Source organism: Heliangelus exortis, chromosome Z (genome assembly GCF_036169615.1).
Source record: "Heliangelus exortis chromosome Z, bHelExo1.hap1, whole genome shotgun sequence".
Taxonomy (NCBI): Eukaryota; Metazoa; Chordata; class Aves; order Apodiformes; family Trochilidae; genus Heliangelus; species Heliangelus exortis.
The window spans coordinates 63,291,878-63,305,550 of NC_092454.1; the positions used below are offsets into that span (position 1 = coordinate 63,291,878).

Genomic DNA, 13,673 nt, shown 5'->3' on the forward strand with positions numbered 1-13,673 from the left:
CAAATGGCAAAAGCTCTTGGGGTTTCAAAAGCTGGTATGCAAAGATGGCTAGTATTCAAATGTTACCCACTACTGAGTGTACTGCACAAGGCTTTCAAATACAAATTAAGCTATTTACTATATTTTAGACAATCAAAGTAACATGCTTTGCCTTTTCTGCAATTTCCCATACTTACCTAAGTCTTGCCTTAAAAATGACTGTATTAAAATCTAACAGATTAGAAATTAGTTACTTGGGTAGGCACTAATGTTCCTGAGAACATCACTTTCCTCTTGCCTTTTCTCCCTATTTCCCTATGTAATTTAGTTATTACTTTTTAAATAGTTTCCAGATTGGAAAAAAACTCTGCAATAATACATAATTCTCATAAATAGGATAAGATTTGCAGTAGTAACTGCAGATTCTTAAATGAAGCATATCAAGTCTGCTATGTATCTTCATCAAACTCTGAAGTCTACTGTTCTGCTTTCTAAGGAGAAGCAGAGGAGAACTAAGTATAAATATACATTTTTAGTAAAGTATAGAAGGCACAAAACCTTGTTTTTAGTGTAGTGCTGTTTTCCAGCTTGGATCATAAAACTGAGGAGACAAATCTCTTTACGTCCTACAACATTTAAAAAGGCTATGAAAACAAATGAACAAATAAAAGAGAGAGTGCAACCAAAAAGCTACATAAGGCCCAACTTTGGTCACTAGTTTGAACTGCTTAGTGCTTTTATTTTTGTTAAGTCAGAAGTTACAGATTCAAGACCCAGATTCTGAGCAATTGTTCCTGTCCAAACCAGCTGATGTAACAGTGCATCTGAACTCAGTAAGAGAGTAGTGGGAATGCATGGAGCTCCTTCTAGGGAGGCATCATAAGCCATTCAGATGTAATGTGCTGGGGTGAAAGAGAAGACCACTCCAATATTTCTGGCAAGAGGAAAAGAGCATGGAATAAGCAGTCCAGGAGGTGGTTGAGTTCAAGGTTCTGAGAGGAAGGAAGAGGGCAGAAATTAGGACTTATCCTCATTGGAGGAAATCAGATTAGGCAATACTTAATCAAACAGGACAAACAGAAGCTAATGAGGTGTGACAGGACGCACCCACAAGTGCATTTCAAGACAACTCTTTGTCATCTTTGAAATCTTGTAGTGATCAGCGGGGCTCCTAAGGACCAAGAGAAAACAAATATATCTCCCGTCTCCAGGAAGAAAAAGCAGAAAGCAAAGAGGGATCTGAATAGCTGATCTCAGAGGGCTGTGACCAGTAGCGTACACTCTCCAGTCTTAATACCATCACCAACAGTGTATCCCAGTGGTAAATACTAGGACCAAAACTGTTAAACCTTTTTGCTAATGATGATGATGAGAGCACAGACAGCACCACCAAAAAGTTTGCAGATGATGCAAACTGGGAGGAATGGCTGGATGGGTGTGCTGACTTCCAGAGGCACCTGGACAGGCTGGAGAAATGGGCCAACAGGAACTTCTTCAAATTCAGTAAGAGCAAATGCCAAGTCATGACCTTGGAAAGGAAGGACCCCAGGTATAAAAACACAGTGGGAGGCAACTGGCTGGAAAACATCTTGACAGAAAAGAGTCTGAGAATCCTTTTATGCATAACACAGCAGTGTGCCCTTGCCTCGAAGACCAGCTGTCCTCATTTGGGGCAGGAGAGAGATCATTTTCTGGTAATTAATGCAGCTTCCTGGGCTAAATTAGAAGACCCATTGCCAATAGATTAAGGGAAATGATCCTTCTCCTCTGCTCAGCCCTGATGAGTCACACCTAGAGTGCTGAGTCCAGATTTGGGCTGCTCAGTATGAGACAGACATGAACATACTAGAGTGACACTAATGAAGGGCAGCAAAGAAGATAGGCGACTGAAGAATGTCTAATAAAAGGACAGAAAAGAGAGCAGAGGCTCTTCAGGTTGAAGAAAAGAAGAGCTTTTTATTGATGGATATAAAAACCTGATGGCAGAGAGTGGTTCTGAGTGATCCTGCTTGGAGTACAGAGTTGGACTGGATTGTCTCCAGATGTACCTACCAGCCATAGCAAATTGTTGATTGTGTAAATCAACATTGATTTAATTGTTGATTGTGTTGATAAGTAAATATGGGCTACTGGTTGTCATATTTATGTAAGCTTTTAAAACAAAATTGCTCATAACTTAAAAAAATGTGTAACAGCTTAACAGCTCTTGTAAATTTGGCCATTCTTAGTTCTAAAGTGATTCAGAATGTATTTATGTAAAAGGTAGCACTTTTATCAGTTTAAAAGGTGTTGGTACCAAACCCTTCAAGAATTTGGAAAAAAAATTTCTAAACTTTAACTGTTTACTTTATTTGCTGTCTGGCATGATGTCCTGGTCTCTAAATTGGAAAGATATGGATTCAGTGTTTGGATCATTCAGTCGATAAGGAATTGTCTGTCTGGTCACACTCAAAGAGTTGCAGTCAACAACCCAATGTCCAAGTGGAGACCAGCAATGAGTGGAGTTCCTCAAGGGTCAGTACTGGGACAAGCCCTGTTTAATAACTTTGTTGGTGACATGGACAGTGCACCCTCAGCAAACTTGCTGATAACAAGTGTGTGGTGTGGTTGTCATGTTGGAGGGAATGGGGGTCATCTTGACAGGCTTGAGGACTGGGCCCATGCCAACCTTATGATGTTCAGTAAGGCCAAGTGCAAGGTCCTGCACATGGGCTGGAGCAATCCCAAACACAAATACAGGCTGGGCAGGCTCACCTCCTACTAGACCAGGTTCCACAAGTCCCCATCCAAACTGTCCTTAGGGGCATCAACAATCTCCCTAGGCAACCTATTCTGGTATCTTACTACCCTCATGGTGATGAATTTCTTCCTAATATCTAACCTAAATCTACCTTCTTTCAGTTTAAAAAATATCTTTCGGTTTAAAAATTAATCTACCTTGTGTTAGTTTAAGAAGGACATGGATCTATTGAAGCAGATCCAGAGGAGTGCCAAGAAGATGATCAGAGGGCTGGAGCACCTCTGCTATGAGGACAGGCACAGAAAATCGGGGATGTTCAGCCTGGAGAAGAGAAGCCTCCAGGGACATCTCACAGTGCCAGTACCTGATGGGGGTCTATAAGAAAGTTGTGGAGGGACTTTTTACAAGGGCATGCAGCAATGGGACAAGGGGAAATGGCTTCCAACTGGGAGGGGGTTGATAGGCTAGACATTAGGAAGAAATTCTTTACTGTAAGAATGGTGAGAAGCCCCCTTCTTGGAAGTGCTCAAGACCAGGTTGTATGGGGTCTTGAGAAACCTGATGTCATAGGAGGTGTCCCTGTCTCTGCAGGGGGGCAGAACTGGATGAGTTTTTAAAGTCCTTCCCAACCCAAAACAATCTACCATTCTGTGATTTTTCAGAAAATGGTTGCTTATTATGCACAGTAATTTCAGGTATTTGAAGTAGCTGGAAAAGTAAACAAGGCACTTGTCCCTGTTCTCTGAAGAGGAAATAGAGGAGCACTCTTCCCAGAAAACTACCGCTGTCCCAAGCCCTCCCCTTCCAAACCTTGATTGGGAGAATTAAGAATGAGAACCAGGTATCTTTCTAGTATCTTCCTGAAATATGACTGAGAAAGGGGGAAAGCTGTAGAGATGAAACCATCATGCACTGCCTGTGTTTATGTCCTTAAAGCCCCTGTCCATTTCTCCATCTTCTCTATCAAGTGACACAGAAAATCCTAATCAGCCTGAAGAAAGAAGCACTTACAGTGACTCCATTGATATTGCTACCTCTGTCCCACAGCTGCAAAGAAAACAGCATGGATGTGGTGTTGGTATGTGTTCCTTCTAAGCCAAGATCAAGCACAGTACTTGCCCACAGTCAAAAAATCAATTTCTTCAAAGTGAGACATTCCACCTGGTTTTGACAATCCAAAATCTTGTGAACATTATGAAGCTGCTGGAGTATAACTAAATCATGGCCTGTGTGCCCACAAAGCTTTACATTAATTTTATTTTGTCTTCTGTGATCCCATATAAATTTGAGATGGTGTTAATAATTTTTAGTAACTGCTGACATTTTCTATTTGTATTTTTAGAGCTATAAATTACAGTTATTTTATCTGCACTAAATGAAAGATATTTCAGAGTCTATTACAACCTCCTTACTTTTCAAATCCTTGGCATGTCAGAGTTCAATAATGTGTTAAAATTATGGAAAAATATACCTTTTTTTTTTTTCCCTCCACTCCTCACTGAGTTGTGTTTCTTCCTCACTGTGCGCTTAGAGTATATAGTATCTTTTCAATACACACATGTGCAGAATCTATCACACAAACCTACTAGGACATCCTGCCCTATCTCAGCTTTTTTAAAAAACAGGTAATGAAATACTATGTCTCAGAATTCTTTTCAAGAGGCAAGGTGTCAGTAGACTTACATAGAACAAACTCTATTTCAGTAAATCTATAAGAAAGAAAAGAAACACTGAAGGGTTTTAATGCATAATCCACACAATAGAATCAATTACTCCACACTGCAAGACTGGCTCCTCTTTTCCTGTTGGCTATTGACACTGTGTTACAGGCTACAGGCTGAATGATAAGCAAAATGGACATCTGACTGACCAATTACACTGCAATGCAGAGTAATTAGCAGACTTGCATAGGATTTCTTTTGTTGGCAATCAGAAAGGATCAGCAACCACAACAACTGTCTCCTAAACCAAAACCTCTGAGGAGCAAAAATCCAAATCTCCACTGCCAGACAAGCCAATGAGCTGCTCCAAATTGCAGGCACCAACACTGGCATGCAGTCCTTGCCTGACCTTGCAGGACATACAAGGACATGTTTTTTCAGGCTTGCCCACTCAGTAATATCCTGTCCAGAGCCATGAGGCATTGCAGACTCCAATGCAGTGCTCAAAACTCCAACATGTTTCTGTCCTCAAATACAACAACCACTCCACAGCTGACATAGAAAGCCAAGGACTACTGGGGTTTAAAGACACTGGTTTGTCTGGTTTAGTTCCTTCCCAGACCAGGGTTACAAGAAGATATAAGCAGAATTTCTTCCACAAGACTTTATTCAGAAGCTCCTTGTTGATCCATGCAGGTCTCTTACCCCCTCTACCTGATTTTTTACTCAAGGGAATGCACCTATCTTTGCCTTGAAGAAAGTGATATTTAAAACCCGATCAACTTCCTTGGGCTCCTTTCCCTTCCAGAGTCTTAGCCCACAGGATTCCTGCAAGTAGATCCTTAAAAAGTGCAATGTTAGCCCTGTGGAAGTCCAGGCTTGTAGTCCTACTTACAGCCCTTCTTCCTTGTAAAATACTAAACTCCATCATGTCATGATTACTGTCACCAAGGCTGTTTAAAAACTTAATGTCCCCAGTCAGACCTCCTTTATTAATTAACAAAAAGTCCAGTAGTGCACTTCTCCTCCTTGGTTCTTCAACTGTCTGCACCAGAAAGTTATCACCAATGAACTGCAGGAGCCTTTTGGACTGAATATTCCAAGCTATGTGGGCTTCCTAAGTCAGGGTGATTGAAGTCATACTTAAGTATTAAAGAGTCTGATCTTCTGACTACTTCCAGCTGACTACAGAAGGCTTCATCATTATCTTCTTCTTGGATTGGTGGTCTATAGTAGATACCCACAACAGTTTCACAACCATTTGCATGACCCTTAATTCTTACCCGCATTCTTTCAACCCCTTCTACCTCTCCCCCTGGGTGGAACTCAGTACACTCCAGCTGCTCTTGCATATAAAGAGCAACACTACCACCTTGCTTTGTTAGTCTGTCTTTTCTAAATAGTGCAGAGCCATCCATGACAACATTCCAGTCATAGGAGCTGTCCCACCACGTTTCAGTGATCACAATTATATCATATCCATGCAACCTAATGCAGATCTCCAATTCCTCCTGATTATTCCCCATGTTCCATGCACTGGTATATAAGCATTTCACAGAGGGAGTCATGCAATTAGTTTTCACTTTTGGTATTTGACCATTCCCAGACATTTTCATGGCTACTAATCTATTAGTGAGCCCTGTGTTTTTGTTGTCCCAATGTATATCACCATTTTTTATCTTGAATGGGATGGCAGACTGAAGGCCATCCTCAGGCTCATCTCTAGTAAGCCTGGTTTTATGCCCTTCCCCTCTGAGCCTACTTTAAAGCCCTCTCAATAAGAGCTGCTCCTATGAGAAGATCCTTTTCCCACACTGAGATAGGTGTACCCCATCTCTTGCCAGCAGACTTGGTGACACATATGCTGCTCCGTGATCAAAGAACCCAAAACCCTGATGATGACACCAGTCCCTGAGCCATGAATTAACTTGTTGATTCCTCCTGTTAGTTCCCTTGTCCATCATCATCATTAGAGGGATGGAGGAGAACACAACTTGTGTCCCTAATCCCTTAACCTTCCCAGAGACATGAAATTTCTCTTGTCTTGGAAATGCAGTGAGGAAAAAATTAGAGAGGAGAAAAAAGTTTGAGGCCAGGCAAGACATATCCTGAGTGCTCATATGTCTGCCTTTTTTCATCAGCAATGCTCTTTTATAGTGCAGAGTAAACATGGCATCACGATAAGGTGGATTGTTTTAAAATCAAGATACAATAAACAAAGACCACGGTCTTGCTAGATACAGACATTGCTTACAGCACTTTCCCATAATAGAATATCCTGGGTAAAGCCAAGACTTGATAGAATACATAATCCCTTTGTTCAGAGCAGGTGTCCTCTAAATTCCTTGCTGTTTTTTCTGGCAGTGAGCCTTGACTCATCTTTATTTTTCTGGCATCAGGCCTTGCCTTGCTGCTATCTCTGGTTGGCCTTGCTTTGTATCGTGGGACTCTGGTTTTTTGCTAGCTCTCAGGTCTCTCAAATTATCAAGGCAGCTCTCCATACTCTGGATTCATTTTGTTGATATTGATACCACATCATCACTACCCACCTGGAGAAAAAAAAGTGAGCAGTAGTTTGAATGCCTCACCAGGGTGGTAAGTTTACTTGTGATATCCTCTACCTTGGCAGCAGACTTCCTTATGAAGTGGGTCTGGTCTACATTTTGGGCCCTTTTACATGCCTCAGGAGGGAGTCACCCACAACAACGATCCTTTGATTTTTCTTTGCAGTGTCAATTTTGCTGTCTGGCCTGAGGTGAGTTGGCCTTGGTGGTGCTTCTGGCCTTTGTGAGCCCTCGACCTTGCTCACACCACCTTCTCCTGCAGAGCACCATACCTGTTCTGCAAGGGCACTGCAGGTGGTGCACTTCTTAAAGAAACACTCTTGCTCAGGTTTTTTCCTTTCATAGGGCAGTGACCTGTTCCCATTGACCCTCCTCCTGTGGGTTACTCCAGGAGGGCTGGGGGGCTTGCAGATGAGGGGATACAGGATCCTGTGCTCCACTGAGAGTTACCTCCTGTTCTGATTTTGGAGAGATCATTTGGTGAAAGTAGTCAATTTCCCTCTCACTCTCCCTGCTGTTTCTCAACCTACTCACTTCTTCCCTGAGTTCAATCACTCCATCTCGGAGCTGTGCAGGTCATCACCCTGCTCACACCTCACACAGTCACAGTCAGACATTCCTCCTGTTGCCAGTGAAAGGCTGTGGCATTCTCCACAGCATCCGTTGTCCTGGATACCAATATCCATTTTGGTGGATGCTGGGAGCACAGTCTTCTTACTCCAAGCAGCCACCATCATTCCTTGAGTAAATTGCAGTTCTTCATCACTGCAGACATGCCTGTCTGAACCACCTGTGGAAACCACCATGCCCTGACTCACAAATGTGCCATGTCTCTGTTCCCAGTGCTCTTCAGGGGCATTTAGTTCTCCCACGTGGCTCCTGGCCACCCCTCTTCTGCTCCTGACCGGCTGCTGACGACTTCCTGATCTCACTGGGGCTTGGGCTGAGAGCGTCTGTATGGGGGTCCCTGCACTTAGAAACCCTCAGCACCCCACAATTGAACATTCTCCTCAGGCTCTCCTCAGTCCTTGTTGCTGCTGCTGCTGCCTCACTGACTCAGTTGTGGACAGCTTTATTTATCCTACACAGAAAGAATCTTTCTTCATAACACTAAATAATTTTTCTGAGTGCTTTGAGTTATATTAATTTATTTAACCTGAAAGTACTTCTACAACACTATTGGTCATCTCATTACACTGTTTCCTGTCACAGCTTTTCAAATATGTAGTTGAAACTCACTTAGGGTCCTGTTTGCAGCACATACCTTGAACATCAGATTTAAATTCAGGTAAATAATTAGTTGTGGCTTCTAAGTATTATTGGAAGGAGAAGAGTTCAGCTGTACTAGTTTCATTTCTCTGAAATGCTCATTTGGCTTTGTGTCTACCTTGGCCCATTTGCAGCACAGAATCACAGAATCACAGAACATCAGGGCTTCGAAGGGACCAGTGAAGATCATCAAGTCCAAGCAGAGCAGGACCAAAACTAGGGAAGGTCAATCAGAAATGCATGCAGATGGGTCTTGAAAGTCTCCAGAGAAGGAGACTCCACAACTTCTCTGGACAGACTGTTACAGGGCTTTGTGACCCTTACACTAAAGAAATTCTTCCTCAAGTTGAGGAACTTCCAGTGCTCTATCTCGAATCCATTGACCCTAGCAGATACATTGTTTATATCCCTGCCTTTGAGATTTGCTTTAGACTTCTTACAGACATGAGAAAGGTGACAGCTTTAGGTTGTAGTCACACTGCTGAATGTTAACACGTCATATGGTGACACAGGTGGCCCTGACACAGGTATGGCTAACACTGCAGCACTTCACCACTAGTTGCATGAATCCAAATACTTAAACTAAAATTACATCAGACTGAGATAACTGGGTTTTATCCAGCCTGTTGTGGGAGAATAAAAATGCTTGGCCTCTGGCAGAAGCATGCATTCAACCTAACAGCAGACAGTGTAAATGATAGAAGCTACAGGGGGCTTGGGTGGAATACTAAGTCATATGCACACATCAGAGACTGAGAGAAAAAAAACCAAACAAAACCAAAAACCACACATGTAACAAGTTGAAAAAAAATCAAATACATTGAATATAGAACAGCACTTACAATGAAGAGGCAGCTGTATTATTCAGCAACAAAAACATTAGAATTTTTCATCCAATCTAAAATATTGTTGGAGGTCAAATAAAGCACCAGAGGAAACCACTTACCAACAGTCCAGTAATTGCCTTTATTACCTTAATTTTAGCTTTTTCAGTGGTTATGTGAAATAGCTAATTTTCAGGTCTGCCCTGGTTTTACTTTCTAGTAACCCTCACCCACATTGCAGATTATCTGTTTGCCAGAGGTAATGGAGTTAATGACAAGGGTGATAAATAAACTAAACCAGGACTGACAAGATCTATGTTTCCTGTTAGAAGTGGCAATAATCCCATGATAATGTGAGTCTTGTAGGCAATGTGGTCATCATTTCCAGATACTTCTGGGCAAGTCAGAAGAAACTAAGAAACTGGATCCCTAAGAGACATGCTGACTTGCTGTGTGTCATACCCTATGGAAGGGAGGAAAGGGGAGGAAGGGAGGAAAGGAAGGAAATGAAGGAAAGAAGGAAGGGAAGGGAGGAAAGGAAGGGAAAGAAGGAGAAGAAAGAGAAGAAATAAGAGAAAAAGATGTATCCAGCAGGACAAGCACTGGTACAGCAGAATCTTGGAGAGGCTCCTTCTTTGTCTCACTCTGTGGGCTGCAGAGACAAGTGCTGGAGGTGGAAAGGTTGTAGCTGATCCCAACTCCTCTTCTTGTTTGCCAGCAGAGACTGGGGGCGATGTCCAGGTGGATCCCCATCAGACCTGCAGCAAACCCAGCTTTCCCTCCTGCCCAGTGTGCCCTCAGCATCTGCTGTGCTGTGTGTGCATGGCTGCAGAAGGATTTTCTGCAGGATGAGGCAATGTTGATGTGGGCCTGGAGCCCTCAGATGTTGTACAAAATGTTGGAAGTATCCCTGATCTCATCACCCCTATGCAAGGAAAACCTTGTGCTTCCTTATTCAGGAGAACTTACTAACCACGTGAATGACTTTACCCAGGACTAGGAATCAGAAGCTCCCAGAGGCCATGTGTTGGGTCTGCCTGCTGGGAGAGGCCCCAAGGGAAGGGCAAGAAAGCAGCGTGGAGAGACAGTGTCATGGAACTGGTAATTTATTTGTTTTTTCATCCATAAAAGGATGACTGTGTCCCAGCTAACACCAGCGCCGGGGCTGGGGAGAGTCCTGGGGGCTGGGGGCCCTCCTCTTTGGGGGGCGCCGGGGCCCCCTGGGTGAGCGGTCCCTGCCCTGGCTGGGAGTGGAGGGGCTGTGGCTGCAGCCCTGGGCAGAGGGACCTGGAACGGCCACCCCTGGCTCCTCCTGGGGCTCTTCCTGATCCACAGGGACAGGCACAGATGGGGGGCAGCTGGGACCCCCCCAGACTCTGATGGGCTCTGATGTGCTGGGATGTTCCTCCATGTCAGGGCCTGCCGGGCTGCTGATGGAGTCAGGAATGTCCCTCTGGGAGGCCGTGTGGCTGGGGCTGGCTGCAGGGCTGATGGTGGGGCTGGAGCACGAGTTGGGGCTGGTGGTGGTACTGGGGCTGGAGCTGGTGATGAGGCAGGTGTCAGAGCTGCTGGTGGTGCTGGAGCTGTCTGCAGCATTTTGCTGGGCCAGGTACTGGCGGAGATCACGGCCACACAAGTGCGATGCCATTTCAATGAGCTCGTGGACAAACGTCTGTGTGCTGTTTCCCAGCCAGACCTGCAGGTCCTGCAACAGCCGCTCCTCATCCAGCCCATAGAGGCACAGGTAGAATATAATAGTTCCCTCCAGCTCAGTCTCCTCCCACCATTCACCTTCAAAGATGGTCTCGAGCTCCCCTTGTATCCACACCTGCAGGTACCAGATATTAATTGGGTTCCTCTTGAAAAATTCTGCCCAGACCTCAGGAGGGAAGCCACCTGTCTGAGCCCTGCGCATGGGCTCCTCCGCCCCCTGCTCCTCCTGATGTTGTGCAGCCCATAGCCCTGTAGGATCCATGATGTCAATGCTAAAATAATCATCGTCTGACCGCTGGGAGAAGATGATGGACGTCGTGTCTGCCCTGCAGAGGGGGCATCTTTGATTCTGCTCTGCCCAACGTATTGCACAGCCCAGGCAAAACTGGTGTCTGCAGGGTGACAGGGAGGCGATGCCATCCTGGTTGCCGTAGCAGATGGGGCAGCACCACTGGCTCTCATCGGCCATGCTCCCTGCACGCTGTGGTGGGCTGGCGAGCGCTGAGGATGAGCAGCTGCTCCCTCTGGCAGGTGCCGCAGCGGCGGGTCTTGTGTGCTGCAAGAGGGAGAGAGAGCAGGGTCACTTGGTGTCCCGGGGAGGGGAGGCAGACATGCCCAGGTCCCTGGGGAAGGACACCCTCCCGGCCCCCGTGGTTTCCCCAGCGCTCCCTGCCAGGCAGGGCCAGGCTCGGGCTGTGGGGCCGGCAGCTCCCTGAGCCCCATCCCTGAGCCACCCCACGGCTGCCCCAGGAGGACGTTCCCCCACACAGCTCACCTCTGCTGCTGCAAGCACACCGCGCAGTGCCCGGCTGCCTGAACCAGGCAGGGCCGGGGAAACACAAAGGATGGCTCTGGCTCGGGCACCCAGAGCTGCCAACAGCAGCTCCCAAAGCACCAGCAGCACCAGCACCACAGGAAGCCTCGCTCAAGACTCCAGACCTCGCACGGACGCTTGGTCAGAGAGCAGTCAGGAGCCAGACTGAGCCAGGCTCTGCTGCCGCCCCAAGATAAGCAGCCAGGGACGTGAGGTCACAGTCTGTCCCTTGGTGACGTTACCACCCGCCACGTGGTGATGTCACAGTGTCCCATCAGCCCTGGAACTGCTCTCCTGGGCAGCGATGCACCTGGTGTGCCCTTGCACACACATCTAAAGCTGCTCCAGTGTCCCTTGCCGCTCCTTTTTCTCCACACCTCTTGTCTGCCCAGCATCAGTGTCAGCACTGAGACCTTGGGCACACGCCAGAGGCCCCTCTGGTTGATCTGGTCATGGCAGACATCTCCAGGCCCCTCCAGCCAGATGGTTAATGTGATGAGGCCTTGCACCTCCCTCGGAGGCTGCAATCAAAATCCTACAGGCTGTCTCTTCAGTCCTTCATTGCTGGCCAGCCCAAAGGGCTCACCTGGTTTCTACTGTGTGATGTCCACAGCATCCCTGCAAGAAAAGATGGGCTCATTGAATCATGGAACCACCCAGCCCTGATTGAAGAGACCTTCAAAGATCAGCTGGTCTAAGTTGTTGTGGGAAAGGGAGCCTACGAAACATTATCTGTCAGCAGGCAGACTTTCATGTCTTTCAGAAAGTGGTGGACAAAGTCCCTTAGCAAGAAGTCCTAAAGGGCAAAAGAGTCCAGCAATTTGAAATTAATCTCTATGAAGCTATCACAGATTACAAGAAATGCTTCCACATCCGTTAGTGCCAGAGCAGGTTATAGAGCAGGTAATCTTGAGTGCCATGATGCAGCGTGTGCAGGACAAGCAGAGGATCGGGCCTGAGCAGCATGAGTTCATGGAAGACAGCTCCTGCTTGACAAAATTCATTTTCTTCTATGAGAATGTGACTCCCTTAGTGGATGAGAGAAAGGCTGTTTGTGTTGTTTACCTGGACCTTAGTAAAGCCCCTTCAGCACTGTTTCTTACAGAATGAATTCTCATGGAGAAAGTTGCTGCTTATGGCTTAGGCTGGTGCCCTCTTGGCTGGGTAACAAACTGGCTGTCCAGGCCCAAAGAGCTGTGGTAAATGGAGTTAAATCCAGGTGAGGGCTGGTCACAAGTGGTCTTCCCCAGGACTCAGTGTTGGGGCCAGTGGATACTGTCGTTCTCTTAAGGCCATAGTTTTGTGCCATTGCCCTGTTTCCTACAAACATTCTGAGATGAGCAGCTTGGTAAAGTTGGCATGCCAGGACCTCACAGCCTGGCTCCTGAACCAGCACTTAACTTTCTTCAGAAGAAACAGTGAGGCAATACAAGACAAGTTTTTTAGTCTCTTAACTAGAACATTCCAATATCTGAGAAAACACATTGGGAGCAAGCATTGCCATCAGCTTCTGAAACATTCTATAACCTTCTTTTAGGAAAATTTTTAATGTATTTATGAATGCCTTTTTTCCTTAAACTTACTCTTCTTTCTTGTCAACATCAGTTCTTTACTGAGAGAGTAGTTAGGCATTGGAAAGGCCTCACCTAGGGACTTAAAAAACTCTGTCACAGCACTACACTAATATGTTTATAGTAATATTTACTTATGCATCTCAGTTGTACTATATATCATTTCATAGAGCTCTATACAATCGATACAATCTATACAACCTAATTAACCTTATTCATGTTATTTGACTTTACGTGGTGGGGATTGAATTTCACACTTAAGTATCATATGCCTAATTAAATAGTTAATTGAAGGTTTATTTATGTTCTTAATTCATTCTCTAGAGAATAAAAGTTAAGAAACCCACAATATTTGCTCACGGATAGATTTTCCAGAAAAATATAATAGTAGCAATTTCTTAACAGCATTTCTTTGAATGAAGGAAAAGGATTCTTCATCCATGACATCTTTGAATAACCTTCAGATATACAGCAGACTGTATAAATAATTTATGCCATCGAGGCTTACATTAAAGTGCAACACAAACAGTTAAGGTAC

General features: G+C 45.2%; 1 protein-coding gene across 1 annotated transcript; it reads right to left on the reverse strand.

The window, feature by feature from the left end:
- Nucleotides 1–10,127: 10,127 nt before the first annotated feature.
- Nucleotides 10,128–11,670, reverse strand: LOC139789892 (E3 ubiquitin-protein ligase Topors-like). The gene is made up of 2 exons (XM_071731010.1): nucleotides 11,526–11,670; nucleotides 10,128–11,306 (listed from the first exon to the last, which is right to left on the reverse strand). Exon 2 carries the CDS (start codon nucleotides 11,217–11,219, stop codon nucleotides 10,185–10,187), a length of 1,035 nt encoding a protein of 344 aa, XP_071587111.1. The 5' UTR covers nucleotides 11,220–11,306; nucleotides 11,526–11,670; the 3' UTR covers nucleotides 10,128–10,184.
- Between the last annotated feature and the right edge of the window lie 2,003 nt (nucleotides 11,671–13,673).

Coding starts and splice junctions, on each gene's coding strand:
- LOC139789892 (XM_071731010.1), bottom strand. CDS start 11,219: ATGGCCGATGAGAGCCAGTGGTGCTGCCCCATCTGCTACGGCAACCAG.